This window comes from Ailuropoda melanoleuca, chromosome 13, assembly GCF_002007445.2.
Source record: "Ailuropoda melanoleuca isolate Jingjing chromosome 13, ASM200744v2, whole genome shotgun sequence".
NCBI classification, from domain to species: Eukaryota; Metazoa; Chordata; class Mammalia; order Carnivora; family Ursidae; genus Ailuropoda; species Ailuropoda melanoleuca.
The window spans coordinates 24,939,721-24,957,244 of NC_048230.1; the positions used below are offsets into that span (position 1 = coordinate 24,939,721).

The 17,524-nt window shown below is 41.0% G+C and overlaps 1 protein-coding gene across 1 annotated transcript; it reads right to left on the bottom strand.

Annotated features, from left to right (window-relative positions):
* Positions 1-9,238: 9,238 nt before the first annotated feature.
* On the bottom strand, positions 9,239-13,910 carry KRT24 (keratin 24). Its single transcript, XM_019805634.2, has 8 exons — positions 13,228-13,910; positions 12,122-12,204; positions 11,452-11,608; positions 11,022-11,183; positions 10,796-10,921; positions 10,258-10,475; positions 9,756-9,886; positions 9,239-9,572 (listed from the first exon to the last, which is right to left on the bottom strand). Exons 1-8 carry the CDS (start codon positions 13,861-13,863, stop codon positions 9,469-9,471), a joined length of 1,617 nt encoding a protein of 538 aa, XP_019661193.2. The 5' UTR covers positions 13,864-13,910; the 3' UTR covers positions 9,239-9,468.
* Positions 13,911-17,524: the final 3,614 nt, after the last annotated feature.

The following is a 17,524-nucleotide window of genomic DNA, read 5'->3' on the forward strand; positions in this document are numbered from 1 at the left end:
TTTTTTTTTTTTTAAGATTTTATTTATTTATTTGAGAGAGAGAGTGAGTGAGAGAGAGCATAAGCTGGGGAAAGAGGCAGAGGGAGAGGGAGAAGCAGACTCCCTGCTGTGCAGGAAGGTGGATGTGGGGATGTGGGGCTCGATCCCAGGACTCTGGGATCATGGCCGGAGCCAAAGGCAGGTGCTTAACTGACTGAGCCACCCCGGCACCCATGGTTTGGGTTTTTGAAGTGATTAATAATACCTAACTGTATATTCTTATTTTATGAAAGTACAGGACCCCCAAGAAAGTTAAAGAGAAAAGGAGGAACTGATACACTATAATGTTTCGATTTACTATTAAATAGCAATGTTTTAAGTTTCTCCAGGTTCTTGTAAACCTCAGCTGTGGCTGCCCCTTGCTCCTTCTGTGGGTAAATTCAACGTCTGCAGATTTTGAATCACAGCAGATTACCTAAACTTGGAGATTATAAGCATAACATACCCTACTTCCTCTCTCCAGGTGCCTCTTTATAATGGGAAGTCCCTCCCCCCATGATTTCCATATTATAAAACATGTTCTTCTTCATTATGTGTAGTGTCAGAGGCAGTGAAATAAATCTATCATCTATCTGTCTATCTATCATCTTTAACTAAAGCTGTTGCACTAGAAGGACGATATTTTTTGGTAAGTAAATTCCATGTCACTTGATGTTCTTTCTCTGCATGGCTTTTGCTTCATTTTACTTAAGGGGACTCTGAGTCTGTTCCTATGTCTTCAAACACTACTCACCAAGTAAACATTTCTTAAAACTTTTGTCAACATTGAAACAATTGAACACAGAATAAAATATTCAAATAAAATATTCAAATATTTGAATATTCAAATAAAATATTCAAATAAAATATTATTTAGGAAACATTTCCATCAAGCTGATATCTGCGATGAGCAGGTGGGGGGCTGAGGTGTGATACGGCTTGCATTTTCGATTTTGTTGCATTTTTTCCTAAGTGATACAAACATATTTAATATGTTGGATGAGAGAATCAAAAATATATTTTAAAAACTTTCAAGGTAAAATGATGACCCCAAATTGGTAAGAGTTTGTAAAGCAAATAGAATAATAAAAGGAAGTTCCAGGAGTTAAAAAGAAAGGGGGAATAAAACATCAGTGGAAGGATAAAGTGTCTCTGTGAAAGTTCCACCTCAACAGTCGTGAACATGCTGTGGCCGCTGAAGTTAGACTGGATCAAAAGATTTACAAAAGCCCAGGGGCCACTTTCCCACTGCTCTTGATCTTTGTGTTTCATTCTGGGCGCCATGGTTTAAGAGGACTAATTAATTGCAAATATGTCTGTAACATCCAACATGTGTGGTCCAGTTAATGAAGGATATGGAAACAATGTCAGAGGAGGCATGGCTCAAGAAATGGGGAATTTTGTTTAGAAGAGAAAAGACCCATGGCCATTTAAAAATAGCTCCAAAGGCCTGAACCAGGATCAAATTGCTGAACAGAGAGACAGATCGGGCTCCATGTAAGGAAACCACTTTTAACTTTACACCTGTTCTTAAATTGAATGATCTGCCTTCCCAAGTCATGANGGGATCACGCCCTGAGCCGAAGGCAGACGCTTACGCTGTGCCACCCAGGCGCCCCACAGAAGGATATTCTATTGCTTGTTCAATTCCTTCATCTGGTTAAATTGAGGAAAATACGGTGATGGTGTCAGATGGTCTCCATCTTTTCCTATTTTGTCACTTTTCATAGCATTCTCTTGTCCAGCAGCAGCAAACTGTCTTACCTTGTTTCTAAGTTCCTCAATTATCTGGTGATACTTCTTTAGTCCTGTTTTACTTCTGGACCATTGCCCCAGGTCCAAATTTCTTGTACCGTGCTTTGATTTCATGTTCAAGTGAATGGCTTGCCTGCTCCAGAGCGCCATCTTGTCCGGGCTGACTGCGAGAGGGTCATTGGGTTTCACATCGTATCCTTCTCATTATCAGAGGGCAGCCCACTCTCACCTCCTCCCTGCCTGGCACCCCCAAAGTTGGTGCAAAAAGCTCCACCTGAGGAGCCCCCCCGCCACTAGGATTCTTCCTTTCCTGTGATCAGAATCTAATTGCCATAGACTAGATTTTTGGGCAAAGCGGGACAGGATGGAAAGGTTTCAATCCTGCAAAAACCAACCTCCAGGAGAGTATTAGGGAGTTATCAGTTAGTACCTCCTTTTCTAGTTGATAAAGTGGATGTTTCCTCTCTGATAGTATCACCTGAAAGATTTTCAGTGACATCTGTAATACTAAATTATCGTTTTGTTAAACTCTGTAGAGTGTCTTATTTATTTTAAAACACAGAAAATGCCTTCAGGTATTTATTATCTCACACTGGAGAAGTGAAGCAGGTAACATTTGCAGGCTACCAGCCTACTTCAACTTGTATTTTCACTTATTGCATTTCTGTCCTCATGCATTTTGATGACTGTGCTTAAAACAATTTATTTTCCTTTGGAATTATATGATAAATATACCATCTTTTCAGATGAAGGTATCTGAAATCAATTTTAGGGATTTCTGGTGAAGTAACAGAGAGTGGTAGATTCTTACCCTATGTATCCTGTCTTAAATAAGAATAAAATGTAGGAAGAGAAAATGGTCAGATTCCTTTTAATATGCTTCTGTTACTTTTTTCTTGCTTTTGCCAATTGTAAGAAAATAAAATTTTAAGTGTTAAATTTTTCTCAAAGCCTGCTTTGGCCTTTTTTTTTTTTTAAGATTTTATTTATTTATTTGAGAGAGAGAGTGAGTGAGAGAGAGCATAAGCTGGGGAAAGAGGCAGAGGGAGAGGGAGAAGCAGACTCCCTGCTGTGCAGGAAGGTGGATGTGGGGATGTGGGGCTCGATCCCAGGACTCTGGGATCATGGCCGGAGCCAAAGGCAGGTGCTTAACTGACTGAGCCACCCCGGCACCCATGGTTTGGGTTTTTGAAGTGATTAATAATACCTAACTGTATATTCTTATTTTATGAAAGTACAGGACCCCCAAGAAAGTTAAAGAGAAAAGGAGGAACTGATACACTATAATGTTTCGATTTACTATTAAATAGCAATGTTTTAAGTTTCTCCAGGTTCTTGTAAACCTCAGCTGTGGCTGCCCCTTGCTCCTTCTGTGGGTAAATTCAACGTCTGCAGATTTTGAATCACAGCAGATTACCTAAACTTGGAGATTATAAGCATAACATACCCTACTTCCTCTCTCCAGGTGCCTCTTTATAATGGGAAGTCCCTCCCCCCATGATTTCCATATTATAAAACATGTTCTTCTTCATTATGTGTAGTGTCAGAGGCAGTGAAATAAATCTATCATCTATCTGTCTATCATCTTTAACTAAAGCTGTTGCACTAGAAGGACGATATTTTTTGGTAAGTAAATTCCATGTCACTTGATGTTCTTTCTCTGCATGGCTTTTGCTTCATTTTACTTAAGGGGACTCTGAGTCTGTTCCTATGTCTTCAAACACTACTCACCAAGTAAACATTTCTTAAAACTTTTGTCAACATTGAAACAATTGAACACAGAATAAAATATTCAAATAAAATATTCAAATATTTGAATATTCAAATAAAATATTCAAATAAAATATTATTTAGGAAACATTTCCATCAAGCTGATATCTGCGATGAGCAGGTGGGGGGCTGAGGTGTGATACGGCTTGCATTTTCGATTTTGTTGCATTTTTTCCTAAGTGATACAAACATATTTAATATGTTGGATGAGAGAATCAAAAATATATTTTAAAAACTTTCAAGGTAAAATGATGACCCCAAATTGGTAAGAGTTTGTAAAGCAAATAGAATAATAAAAGGAAGTTCCAGGAGTTAAAAAGAAAGGGGGAATAAAACATCAGTGGAAGGATAAAGTGTCTCTGTGAAAGTTCCACCTCAACAGTTGTGAGCATGCTGTGGCCGCTGAAGTTAGACTGGATCAAAAGATTTACAAAAGCCCAGGGGCCACTTTCCCACTGCTCTTGATCTTTGTGTTTCATTCTGGGCGCCATGGTTTAAGAGGACTAATTAATTGCAAATATGTCTGTAACATCCAACATGTGTGGTCCAGTTAATGAAGGATATGGAAACAATGTCAGAGGAGGCATGGCTCAAGAAATGGGGAATTTTGTTTAGAAGAGAAAAGACCCATGGCCATTTAAAAATAGCTCCAAAGGCCTGAACCAGGATCAAATTGCTGAACAGAGAGACAGATCGGGCTCCATGTAAGGAAACCACTTTTAACTTTACACCTGTTCTTAAATTGAATGATCTGCCTTCCCAAGTCATGACTTTGCAAGCTCTGGGCATCTTCACCCAGAGACTGGAGGCTTAGAATAATCTTTCAGGAAGAATTTCTATTCTGGGTGGGAGATTAGAATAAAAGTCACCAGTCAACTTTGTACTTATTATTATTTTTAAAGATTTACTTATTTATTTATTTTAGAGAGAGAGAGCACACGCGCAGGAGGAACAAAGGTAGGAGAATCTTAAGCAGACTCCACGGTGAGCATGGAGCCTGAGGGGGCGCTTGATCTCATGACCCCGAGAACACGACCCTAGCTGAAACCAAGAGTTGGGTTCCTAACCGACTGTAGGGTGGACAGCCACATGCACAAGAATGAAACTGGACCATTTTCTTAGACCATACACAAAAAAACCTCAAAGTGGATGAAAGACCTAAATGTGAGACAGGAATCCATCAAAATCCTAGGAAAGAACACATGCAACAACCTCTTTGACCTCAGCCACAGTGACTTCTGGCTAGACACGTCTCCAAAGGCAAAGGAAACAAAAGCAAAAATGAACTATAGGGACTTTGTCAAGACAAAAAGCTTTGCACAACAAGGAAACAGTCGACAAAACCAAAAGACAGCCTACAGAATGGGAGAAGATGTTTGCAAATGTCTTTTCAGATAAAGGGTTAGTATCCAAAATCTGAAAAGAACTTACCAACTCAACATGCAAAGAACAAATAATCCAGTCAAGAAATGGGCGGAAGACATGAACAGATATTTCTCCAAAAAAGACATCCAAATGGCCAACAGATACATGAAAAAATGCTCAACATCACTCAACATCAGGGAAATATAAATCAGAACCACAATGAGAAACCACCTCACACCAGTCAGAATGGCTAAAATTAACGAGGCAGGAAACAACAAATGTTGGGGAGGATGTGGAGAAAGGGGAACCCTTTTACACTGCTGGTAGAAATGGAATCTGGTGTAGCCACTTGGGAAAACAGTATGGAGGTTCCAGGAAAAGTTGAAAATAGAGCTTCCCTACAACCCAGCATTTGCACTACTGGGTATTTACCCCAAAGATACACATGTAGTGATCTGAAGGGGCATCTGCACACTGGTGTTTATAGCAGCAACATCCACAATAGCCAAACTATGGAAAGAGCCCAGATGTCCATCGACAGATGAATGGATAAAGAAGATGTGGTATATATACACAATGGAATATTACTCAGCCGTCAAAAAATGAAATCTTGCCATTTGCAATGACAGGGATGGAACTAGAGGGTATTAGGCTAAGCGAAATAAGTGAATCAGAGAAAGACAACTATCACATGATTTCACTCATGTGGAATTTTAAGAAACAAAACAGGAGCATAGAGGAAGGGAGGGAAAAATAAAACTAGATGAAATCAGAGAGGTAGACAAACCATAAGAGACTCTTAACCATAGGAAACAAACTGAGGGTTGCTGGAGGGGAGGGGGGTAGGGGGATGGGGTAACTGAGTGATGGGCATTAAGAAGGGCACATGATGTAATGAGCACTGGGTGTTATATACAACTGATGAATCACTGAGCTCTACCTCTGAAACTAATGCCACAATGTATGTTCATTAATTGAATTAAAATAAAATAAAGTTTAAAAAAAAAAGCAAAATAAAATAAAATAAAACTCTGTAGGGGCGCCTGGCTGGCTTAGTCGGTAGAGTATGTGACACTTGATCTTGGGTTGTAAGTTCGAGTCCCATTTGGGTGTAGAGATTACTTAAACATAAAATCTTAAATATAAAAGTTTGAAAAAATTGTGATTTTTTGATGTTGTTATTATAGCTATCACAAGCACGAATACTGGATCTTCATGGAAACTTTTGGGTATGGAACACTCAGTGGGGAGAGCACAATTACCTTCTCTTGTAATGGTGCCACAAAGCCATTGTTTGCATAAAAACCATCATGGAGACTTAAGAACCTGACTTCTTGGTCTTAGGCAAACTTATATAAAATCATTTGGAGTAATTTATTTTACAGCTGGCTGCAAGCAATGAGTCAACCTAAAGGCAGTGCATGTTTCTAAGGTTAGGGTGTTAGAATGAACTGACAGAGGTTGGGATGTTGTGAAACACTCCCCACCTCTACAGGGTCAGTAAGAAGCAAGCTGGGGGCATGCGATGCAGTCCTATTGCAGTTTTAAGTGAGCTCTTATATGCTTTCATGTTCCTTGTGATTTGGTTACTGAAATAAACAACCCCCCCAACTCCCCAGGAATCCATGTACTTGATGCATGATAGATCAGTGATGCATTCTGGGCTTGTCGTCTATATGCCATTTAAATGCTAACATAAAAACAATTGGTTGAAGTGTTATCACAGTGTTTGTTCCTTTCCCCCTACCATTTCATATTGCCATTGATATTACCAATGAGTAAATTGTTTTTAAAAGGGCTTGACCAGGGGCGCCTGGGTGGCGCAGTCAGTTAAGCGTCTGCCTTAGGCTCAGGGCATGATCCCGGCGTTGTGGGATCAAGCCCCACATCAGGCTCTTCCACTAGGAGCCTGCTTCTTCCTCTCCCACTCCCCCTGCTTTNGCAGTCAGTTAAGCGTCTGCCTTAGGCTCAGGGCATGATCCCGGCGTTGTGGGATCAAGCCCCACATCAGGCTCTTCCACTAGGAGCCTGCTTCTTCCTCTCCCACTCCCCCTGCTTGTATTCCCTCTCTTGCTGGCTGTCTCTCACTGTCAAAATAAATAAATAAATAAATAAAATAAACGTAAAATAAAAATAAAAAAATAAAAGGGCTTGACCAATATTTTTCAAGTGTCCCGTTTGAGCCACTGATAATTTTTTGAAGTGAATTACATGCAGTAGTATTTGGTTAATGGAGGAGGTAATTTGGAAAATATTACTTGAGCTACGTTCTGGCTGATTTATACTCATCACTTTGTCTTCTCTTGTAGGTCTTTTGAACAGCGTCTAATTCCATGAAGTCATTAAGCAAGTTTAGGCTATTTTCCATAGAGTCTCAAATCCTTTGGCTGTTCCTCTTCTCTGCCTACTACAAACCTTGTTTCTTGCTTCTAATCTTTGTGAGGATGGGTACCATGTCCATTCTTGCCCATTGTCCCTAGAGGTCAAAATGACAAGAACAACCACACGAATCTCTGGATCAGAAGTCAACGGGTGAAAATCCATATGCAAGTAGGCACTGGCTCTTCTACTCTCATTTAAAAGTTGATGGGTTGCTGAACTTTCAAGTTCCAGAATAAAACATATGCAGTTTCATGGCATGTGGTTTTGAAGTGATCTTAGAGCAGGTCATAATGTGCGAACACCTTATCCTTAACATTTCATTCAGTACTCTAAGTCAATTTCAGGATCCAAAATGGTTCAGTAATTTCAGCTGTATGATTGAAATGCTTGAAACATACACTACTGCATCTCAGTATGTGCTGGCTTTTTCTACAAATGATCATTTAGTACAAATGCAGCATCTTAACACATGCCAAGGAAACCCAGAATGAGGGTTTTCACCTAAAGATGATTTTCAGAGTAGCTGCATATTGTTGCTTTGACACGAGTATAATACCAGTCATCAGTGTAGGTGCCAGGAGGTACATGACTAGAAGACTACATCTGGGAAGACTCTCAGAGCAAGGCTTCCCTGATGTGGCCGTGATGACCCAGGGGGGTTGGAACCTGCACACAGCTGGTTTCCATTTGTATCCCCCCATCATTAATCCAGCCTAGATCAGCTGGTTCATATTTCTGAACTTTTCAGTAGAGGAAAAATATCCAAGGTTTAATTTACTGTAATGGCTTGATGGGAAACATATGTTTGACTTAAGACAACGTTGCTCTTTTTTTTTTTTCAAAGATTTTATTTATTTATTTGACAGAGATAGAGACAGCCAGCGAGAGAGAGAACACAAGCAGGGGGAGTGGGAGAGGAAGAAGCAGGCTCATAGCGGAGGAGCCTGACGTGGGGCTTGATCCCAGAACGCCGGGATCACGCTGAGCCGAAGGCAGACGCTTAACCGCTGTGCCACCCAGGTGCCCCAACGTTGCTCTTTTTGAGTAGTGGTTTTGTGCTTAGCTATTAACTTTGTTCTGCAGTGATCTATTACAGCCAAAGTCTCAGTGTACTCGCAGGTTCATTTTTACGGTTTATTCAATATGCCTAGCAAATGAAAAACTACATTTTCCGGGTTGTTTTTGATTATTAAAGTTTGATACTCTTACACAGCTCTTATTGATTTTTTATTTGAAGTTACTATTTGCATAAATTATATTCAGGTTTATCCTTTGTAATTTTAAATTAGGCTTTTTGTGCCAAGTCTCAAGTTCTTTTCTTGAGGAGTGGCTTGTGGGGTTGATTTTCTAATTTGTGATCTGGTCCTATTAAATTCCTTGAGTGGGAAAGTCCTTACCCAGCTTGGCTTTGTCCTGTGTCTAGTTCTTCCTGGGACTGACCCTCTACCACCCCCCGCCCTACTTTCACGGGCTTCATTATCCCACGCAAGACAAGATGGAGCCAAGTGGATGACTCAGGGGTAAAAATTTCAGCAACAGAGAATGGGAAAAGGAAACACCACCTTGGCAAAGTGACAATTTTTGGCTAGAGTTATGGCTAGATTTCATAAGGGTACAAGTATCTGAGATCTTTTGTCTTTGGGGCTTTCAAGGTTTTCAGAAATCTGGCATGCTATCACATATCCCATCTTCTTTCCCAGACTTATTTTTTGGGGGGGATGCTAAGGTCTAATTTCAGCTATCACTGAGTTCCTGTGAGATGTTGCTAGAAATGCCCACATACCAAATGGCTACTGTTTTGATTTTTATGAAGAGGGGACTATGTTAATAATGAATTAATATTAGTAATGTAACAATGAAGTGAGATCATGACTGATAGCTTTACTTCTAGGTAAAATATTGAATTTCTTTAAAAATTTCAGGAAGCATTTAGTTAACTTGCAAAAGTAAGTTTATTGAAGCATGAAAATGATTAGAGCAAGATTGTCATTTTTCAACTTTTTCAAGAGCATTCTAGTCAGAAAAAAAAGAGGATGCAGAAAAATTGTTTGGTCATCTATTTCTGGATGAAAACTCTTTCCTGAAGTTATCCAGAAAGATGGTGAGATTGACATGATTTCTTCATTTGTGTCCTTCTGGTTTTTCTCCAAAAGACACTCTTGCTGATCTGGAAATTGCTTATTTAACTTTCACCTCAGACACGTTGCTGACTTGAGACGAGATGACTCTGCCATCCACCACCTCCTCCACAATGGTCTTAGTCACTCTGGTCTTGTTTGGATCTGAAAATCACAGAATCACAGCGTCAGTCTGGAAACGATCACAGAAACCCAAGTGTGTTCTTTAAGTAGGTTCTCTCCAGGTTAAGATTCTGTAAACAGTAGTATACGTTTTTGATAAGACAAGAGAAGCATGCCTTTGCTTTTAAATTATAAAATGATCATGAACATGTGGGAAATGTTTACCTCTTCCTGGGCCGGAACAGCTTCCAGATCTTGAGTCACCAGATGTGGACACATCCCTAGATCCCATGTTTCTGGATCCTGTATTTCTGGATCCTGAGCTTCTACAGTCAGATCCTCCGAAACCAGAACCACTAGAGGAAAAAATAATTGTTTTCCTTTGTTGTTTGCCAAGATGGGAGAAACCCTCCATGCAGGGGGTGCTCCATGATGAAGGTAAATGTCTTTTGATTGGACTATGGAGCAGGAGGAAGAGGGCCCTTCTTCTTATTTTGAGTTGGGTGTGTAGCCCAACACAGGGCTTGAATTCACACCCCTGAGATCAAGACCTGAGCTGAAATCAAGAGTTGGACGCTTAACCAACTGAGACCCCCAGGCACCCCACTGTGACTTTTTAACCAAGTCTAAGACTTTTTAAACCAAGTCCAGCCCCTAGACCCCTTTTTGGTTTCATAACATAAGTGCACCAAGGAACGCACTGAGTGAGTTCATGACCTTCACTTACCCTCCCTCTCCATCGAGCAGGCGGCGGTACGTCTCGATCTCCATCTCTAGGCGGGTCTTGATGTCCAGCAGTTGCTCATACTCTGCGTTCTGGCACTCGGTCTCGCCCCGGATCTGGCAGATCTGTTCCTCCAGGCTGCTGATCTGCATCTGGATTTCTGACAGCTGAGCCCCGTAGCCACCTTCTGTGTCAGCCAGCGTTGCTTCCAGGGAGCTTTTCTAAGAGAACAAGCAAATCAAAGCTTCATGATGAAAAATTCGTTTTTTATAAGGTGCTAAGAGAAGGACACCTTCAAGTTACAAGCTGTGTTGTTCTATCATTGGTGCCTTAGTTTTTCTTGGCATAACTGTTTTTCTTTAAGCTAAATCTTCTATGGAAGTATATTATCTTTAACTGGAATGTTTTATGCTTTCTACAACCCCAGGCGAGTTCTCCTAATGCTGCTTTTATTATGTGCCAAGTGGAACATCTTGGCAAAGAAAGAAAATGGGATCGCTTGACTCCCTGTTGGAGATGTTGCAAACCTCTTTGCACTTACCATGGCCATTTGGGACTGAAGCTCAATTTCCAGGGCTTGCAGGGTACGTTTCAATTCTGTTATCTCATTCTTGGCAGAACTGGCTGCCCCAGCATCCGTAGAAATTTGTGCTTGCAGTGATGCACTCTAGAGAAAAAGAAAATGCAGTCACTACAGGCTGAAGACATGAGGGGACGTGGCTTGCGTGTGAACGCCGCCGGCTCAGGCATCCAGCAGGGTAATCTACCTGCTTGTTGAACTGCTCCTCGGCCTCGCGGCGATTTTGCTCAGCCAGCTCTTCATACTGTGCCCTCATGTCATTCAGTAACTTGGTCAGGTCAGTTCCCGGGGCAGCGTTCATTTCCACGGTCACGTCCCCTCCGGAGCTTCCTTGCATGCTCTTCATTTCCTGGCGTGAAGAGGAAAGGACCACAGTATAACAACAGAAAAGCAAAGGCTTCCTAAAATGTGCCCAGCCAACAAAAAATTGAAACTAGGACACTGAAGGCTACCCTCGCTTCCCACTAAATTCAGATGTAATTTGCTCATGACTACTTTTTTCCTTGGTCACAGGAGTTGGAAATCCATTTAGATAAAACTTATTTTATTTTTACAGAATGGATGTGGGGGAAAATAGGTAGGCCAAAGTCATTTAATGATGTGGAAGGTATTCCTACCTCCTCGTGGTTCTTCTTCAGGTAGGCCAGCTCCTCGGTGAGGCTCTCAATCTGCATCTCCAGGTCAGAGCGTGTCATGGTCAGGTCATCCAGAACTTTCCGCAGGCCATTGATGTCAGCCTCCACGGCTTGCCGAAGATACAGCTCATTCTCATACCTGGAAAGGACAGCAGTAGGACAGGATAGAGCATTTCAGAGTCCATCCATTCTTACACGTTCAAGAAAAAGATTTTTCCTCTGAGCTGTTTGTTTGTTTATGTAATCTCTACACCCAACATGGGGCTTGAACTCACGACCCTGACCGGCCAACATCAAGAGCCCCTTGCCTCTCTGACTGAGCCAGCCAGGCGCCCCCTTCTGAGCTATTTGACAAACGAAGGCTACTGAGTTTTCTCTTAGGAACTTTTCCCCTGGAAAGAAAATTATGAACCAAAGATTAATTCTATTGATAGCTAAGATTTTTAGAACAAAAATTTCATCTTACTTTCCCTCTTTTTTTGTTTCTTTTTTGGAGTGGAGTGATGGATTTTAAAATTTACCCTTGGAATGTTTGTAGATTTAGGTCTTGCTCCCCTAAAAGATATTTCTTTAAATTTAGAATAAATGAAACAGACAGATTGCATTTTATTTTCCCCCATAACGTTTGTTTGCAAGTCTTTGCTTTTCTTACTTCAGTCTGAAGTCATCAGCGGCCAGTCTGGCATTGTCGATCTGCAAAACGATCCCAGCGTTTTCAATAGTGGCAGTAATGATCTAGAAAAGGCAATAATGGTGAATGAATCATGGATGCTTTTTACCTGTGTCTGCATGCCCACCTCCTGAGGGTAGATGTCCTTCGAGTTGGCTTTTTTTTTTTTTTTAAAGATTTATTTATTTATTCGACAGAGATAGAGACAGCCAGCGAGAGAGGGAACACAAGCAGGGGGAGTGGGAGAGGAAGAAGCAGGCTCATAGTCCAAGAGCCTGATGTGGGGCTCGATCTCATAACGCCGAGATCACGCCCTGAGCCGAAGGCAGACGCTTAACCGCTGTGCCACCCAGGCGCCCCTCGAGTTGGCTTTTAAAGGCAAATTGTTTTGAAAACTTGCTTAGTCATGACATCTTTATTGATAATCTGGTGTAGCTGGACTACATCTTTCTGCAAAAAGGTGACAGTTTGCACATTTACTGGAGTAGGCATGGAACATTGTTTTATAGAGTACAACCCTCTGCTTATTTCTGCTGCTTTGCAAAATCAGTTATTCTAGAAGTTCTTTTAGAAAATAGTACAAAAAAATGCATTTTACTTCTAAAAAGTCTTTAAAACAATACTTCCCATACAACAGTGGCTAAACATGTCAGATTCTGCCACATGCTCCTACAATATTTGCACCCGATTTTCTAGGAAGAAAAACAGTTGTGAAGATGATTTAAATCTAGCCAAGACACCAATATATGTCAACCTGCCAGAATTAATCATGAAAATATTAGATTAAGCTAGTGTTGACTCATTGCCACCATTCTTATATGTATGTGTTAATTAGCTGCCTCCCATTATATCAATTCTGCGCTTATGTAGAAATACTCCAATCTGAGATGCAAACAGATAATTAGCGTGGTTGGATGTCATATTCAGTACGGTCGTAGTTAAAACACACCAAGTCCCTTTGTACATATACAACAAGCAAATACGTCTTTAAATAATTCCTTGACTTGAAATCTTCATTATGGCATATGATCTGAATAAAAGCAAAAGATACAGAAATAATAGAAACTCAGTAATGGATAGTGTCTCACCTGACCCCGGAGATCTTCAATTATTGGATAGTATTTGCTGTAATCTTTTCCAGATCCACCATCTCCACTCCCAGGCCCAAATTTCTCATACCACACCCTGATTTTGTTCTCCAGGTCAGTGTTGGCCTCCTCCAGGGCTCTGACCTTGTCTAGGTAACTGGCCAGACGGTCATTGAGCTTTTGCATGGTTTGCTTTTCACCTCCGGAGAAAAGCCCCCCATCGCCAGCACCACCTCCCATCCCACCCCCCAGTACGCCCCCCATGCCACTACCATAGCTGTAGAAGCCTCCACTAGCACCACCACCAAAGCCAGACCCCCCACCAAAGCCAGAACCCCCTCCAAAGCCAGAACCCCCTCCGAAGCCAGAACCCCCTCCAAAGCTAGCCCCAGAGCCTAGAGTTCCTCCCAAACCACCCCCTACTGAGCAGCTACCAAAACCTCCTCCAAAGCTGCCGCCAAAGCCACTGCTTGATCCCCCGCTCAGGCCACAGCCGCCGCTTCCTCCTCGGAAGCCCCGGGTAGAGCCACCCCCCAGACCGCATCTGCTTCCACTGCTGAAGCTGCTCCCACCAGCAGACCCCCTAACCAAGCCACTGCCTCCAGTCCTGGAAGAGACCCGAGATGAGCAAGACATGGTGCTCCTGCAGAAGTTCAGTTTGTCCGGGTGAAGAGGAGAGGTGACAGTGAGGAACGTATCTGCAAGCTGCCTTTTTGGCCCTTATATACACACTTGCAGGGTGTTCCTTTTCTGTGTCACTTCTTAATCCCTATGATAGTTTTGCTAATCTGGAATTGGATAATTTCTTTTTCGTGAACACACTCTACTGGCTCTTTTTCTGAAGCTAGGTCAGAGCCTCGGGGCATTTACTCCATCAAGAAAAAAATAAGGTGGAGCAAAGCAAAAACTTTTTTTCCCCCCAGAATTATAGTTTTAATCTTTCAGAGGTTTCGATGACTTATAATTCTTTCCTGAAAGAGTAATTCTATTCATTTTGCTTCATGATTTCCCAATTGAAGAACACATCCCCAGATTAGCCAATGCAATTAAAATACTTAATATGATGAGAATGGAAATTTCCCGTCAAACTCATAACTTTTGCTCATATTATCCGCTTAAAGTTGAAATTAGCTTTAGCATCAACGTTAGTTTTAGATTTACTTAACTGTCCCTCTCGATGATTATTTCAATCAGCATATTTCTAAGGGGACGTTTGTGTTGAAATTTTCCTTGTATTCTGAGATCAGATTAGGTATTTTCACTGTTGAGAAGAAAAAGTTAAATACAATGCTCTTCCCTGCGTGTACTATTAGATCTAGCAACATGTTTACTTGAGCAGAGAATGTCCTGGAAAGATTGGAAACATTTTTAGATGGGGGTTAATTGTCACTGGTGTGATGATACAAAGATGCTTTTCTTTCTGATTGAATTTGAGCCTGAGACTCAACTTCCTTTTTTGGAGTCAAATCTTAAGAAACTAAGATGATGCTGATTTCATCTTTGTTTTATAAGTATTTGGAGAAGGGGATCTGAATCCACTTCTGCTAACCAATGTTATGCCTGGAGTCATTTTGCAGACACTAAACGGTGGAGTTCCCCCAGTCTACTTTCTGCTCATGTTTTTTTCTGTTTTTGTTGAAAAGATATTTAGAAAAGATATGTATCCACTTCCGATAACTAATGTTATGACTGGGATCATTTTATAGATACCAAAATCTAGAATGCTCCCCAGTTCACTTTCTGCTTCCTGTTTTTTCTGTCCCTTTTGTATCTTAGGTTATTTCCGTTTGCCTCTGCTAGTAGTTTCTCTGGTTTAAAAGTTTTGTTTTGTTTTGTTTAAGACAACTTCTGTATGATTCCCCTTACATGAAATACCTGGCGTAGTCAGTTTCAGAGACAGAAAACAGGATGGTAGTTGCCAGTGGCTGGGTGGAGGGGAAATGGGGATGTTTAATGGATACAGAGTTTCAGTTTTGCAAGATGAAAAGAGTTCTGGAGGTTGGTTACACGACAACACGCAGGGACTTAACACTACTGAACAGACACAAGTGTGGAGATGGTAAATTTTATGTTATGTCCACTTTACCACCATTTTTAAAAAGCGTCTTTTTTAAAAAAAAAAAAAAGTATAAATGCTTCTAAAATCTTTCTTGGCCTCAGCTCTATGCTCAGTCAGGTAGCTGACTTCTGCTCCTTACCTTGGCAGTCTCCGTTAAACTACGCGTGTGCTTTAATTTTTATCATCTCCTTTGTTATCCAGCGTTCTGCCTTCTGTGAATGTCTCCTTGGACTGCCTTCGATGGGGGCACACTATGAAATAGGTGATAATGCCCTTTGCTGTGTAGCTCTTCAGGAATTAGCTTTTACATTTGCCTGCCCTGTTTTCACAGCAGTGGTGTGTTACCATTCGTCTGTGGAGGATACCATCTCTCCAAGGCGGACAAGGTACTTTATAACCTTTGAATTGTTAAGCTGGGAGTAATTCTCATCACACCCTTTTAAGGTAGGTAAAAAAGGCACCAGCCATCAAGGTATGTTGGTCATCTTGCCTCACCCCTCCCCAGAGCTAGGAAGCCAGGGAAGCCCAAGCACTAGAGATTAATGGTATGACGGTAAATGCTGGAGAAGAGAATCACTGGGCTTTTCTTCCCTTTTAAACGTGTGAAATGTAATCTTTCCACATTCATAAAGGCTGGCATTTGGCTAAAAGAAGGTTTAAAGAAAGGAACAATAACTAAATGAAAGAAATCTGATGAAACGGGGAAATTTCAGAGCCCAGGTAGAAAGAGCTTTATGTAGAAAGAACGAGAAAACACAACATTCAGCAGCAACTTTGGCCTCTGAATTTTGCTTGGACTTGTGTTTTTAGTTGTCATGTGAGTTGTCTCTTTTCCATCTTGGCAGCTTTACGCACCTTCTGTTTGGGGGTATCTGGATGTTCGGGTATCCGCTGAAGCAGCTTGGGATGAGTGATAGTGCATCTTCTGTCCTGGTTTTTTTTTTTTTTTTTTTAGCTTTCTTCTTGATATGATTTTTAATGCTGACATCTATTTCTTCTTTGTTTTTAAAATTCAGATTCAAAATTAAGTTCTAAGATGCTTCTCTGATACTCTGTATTCAGAGAGGACTGCTGGGAAGGGCGTTTAATAAATAAAACAGCTGTTTCTACCTCAAATCCCTTGCCTAATGAGGCAGTGTATAAACAAATGTAGACATAAACCCACAGGATTTTCTCCTATTCATTCGTATTCCCTTACATGCATTTTTAATGCTTTCTTTCTATGGATCTATGCATTTCCTTTTAAATGGGGGAAACCTATCAAACAGGCTCATCTTTATTCTATGATTTGCAAACTCTAGAACATTAGTGTTTAGCAGACTGCGGGGTTTTAATCGCATATATAAATACAATTCTGTTCTTGCCTGAAGTGTTAGAATTCTTTAGTAAACCCTGGTCCCCATTGTTTTAAGACATTCTCCAAATTTAATACCCATTCTCTTTATTTGAAATAATGGCTTGCTAAAGCTCACAAATTAATTCTTAACATTTCTTTCATTTGTAAAATGAAAGCTTCGAGAATCTGGTGAGTTTCCAGTGAATCATAATGTTCAGAAATGCCAGCTTCCGTGCCTGGCATCCAGGAGCTGTTCAATATAAGATCCTTTAAAAGGAACAGAGTGAACCCCCGACGTCCGGGCTCCCAATTCAATGCTGCCCTCAGTTATATGTTGTTTTGAGTAGTTTCTCGTTAGCAGTTTATTTTACTTGTAAAGAATCATATAAACTATGGTTCATTATAGAACAAAACTTTTGCAATGAGTATAGGATGATTTGTAAATAATAACCATTGACATTTTTGTCAGGTCGATTACTAGTATATTTTTATTTTTTTAAAAAGATTTTATTTATTTATTTGTCAGAGAGAGAGAGAGAGCACACAAGCAGGGGGAGTGGCAGGCAGAGGGAGAAGCAGGCTCCCCACTTAGCAAGGAGCCTGATGCAGGACTCAATCCCAGGACCCTGGGATCATGACCTGAGCCGAAGGCAGACGCTTAACCAGCTGAGCCACCCAGATGCCCCACTAGTATTTTTTTTTAATATTCAGATTAATATAGTGCATGTTTTTAGATTGGTAGGAAAACCAACTGCTGAAATGTTATTGACTTCACTGTGGCCAGAGACGCGGGAGGCTGGGCCTTGCTGCTTGTATTACAGTCTGGGTTATATATGTCTGCGGTTCTCTGAATAGAAGGCTGTTGTCTCTCTGGCACGAAGAAAGGCCCAAAGGTCCTTGCA

Excerpts from the sequence above, each read along its gene's own strand:
- KRT24 (XM_019805634.2), bottom strand. The coding sequence starts at position 13,863 with ATGTCTTGCTCATCTCGGGTCTCTTCCAGGACTGGAGGCAGTGGCTTG. Across the intron at positions 10,476-10,795 it reads TTCAGTCCCAAATGGCCATG|AAAAGCTCCCTGGAAGCAAC; the intron begins GTAAGTGCAAAG and ends TTGTTCTCTTAG. Across the intron at positions 9,887-10,257 it reads CTGCTCGATGGAGAGGGAGG|TGGTTCTGGTTTCGGAGGAT; the intron begins GTAAGTGAAGGT and ends TTTTTCCTCTAG.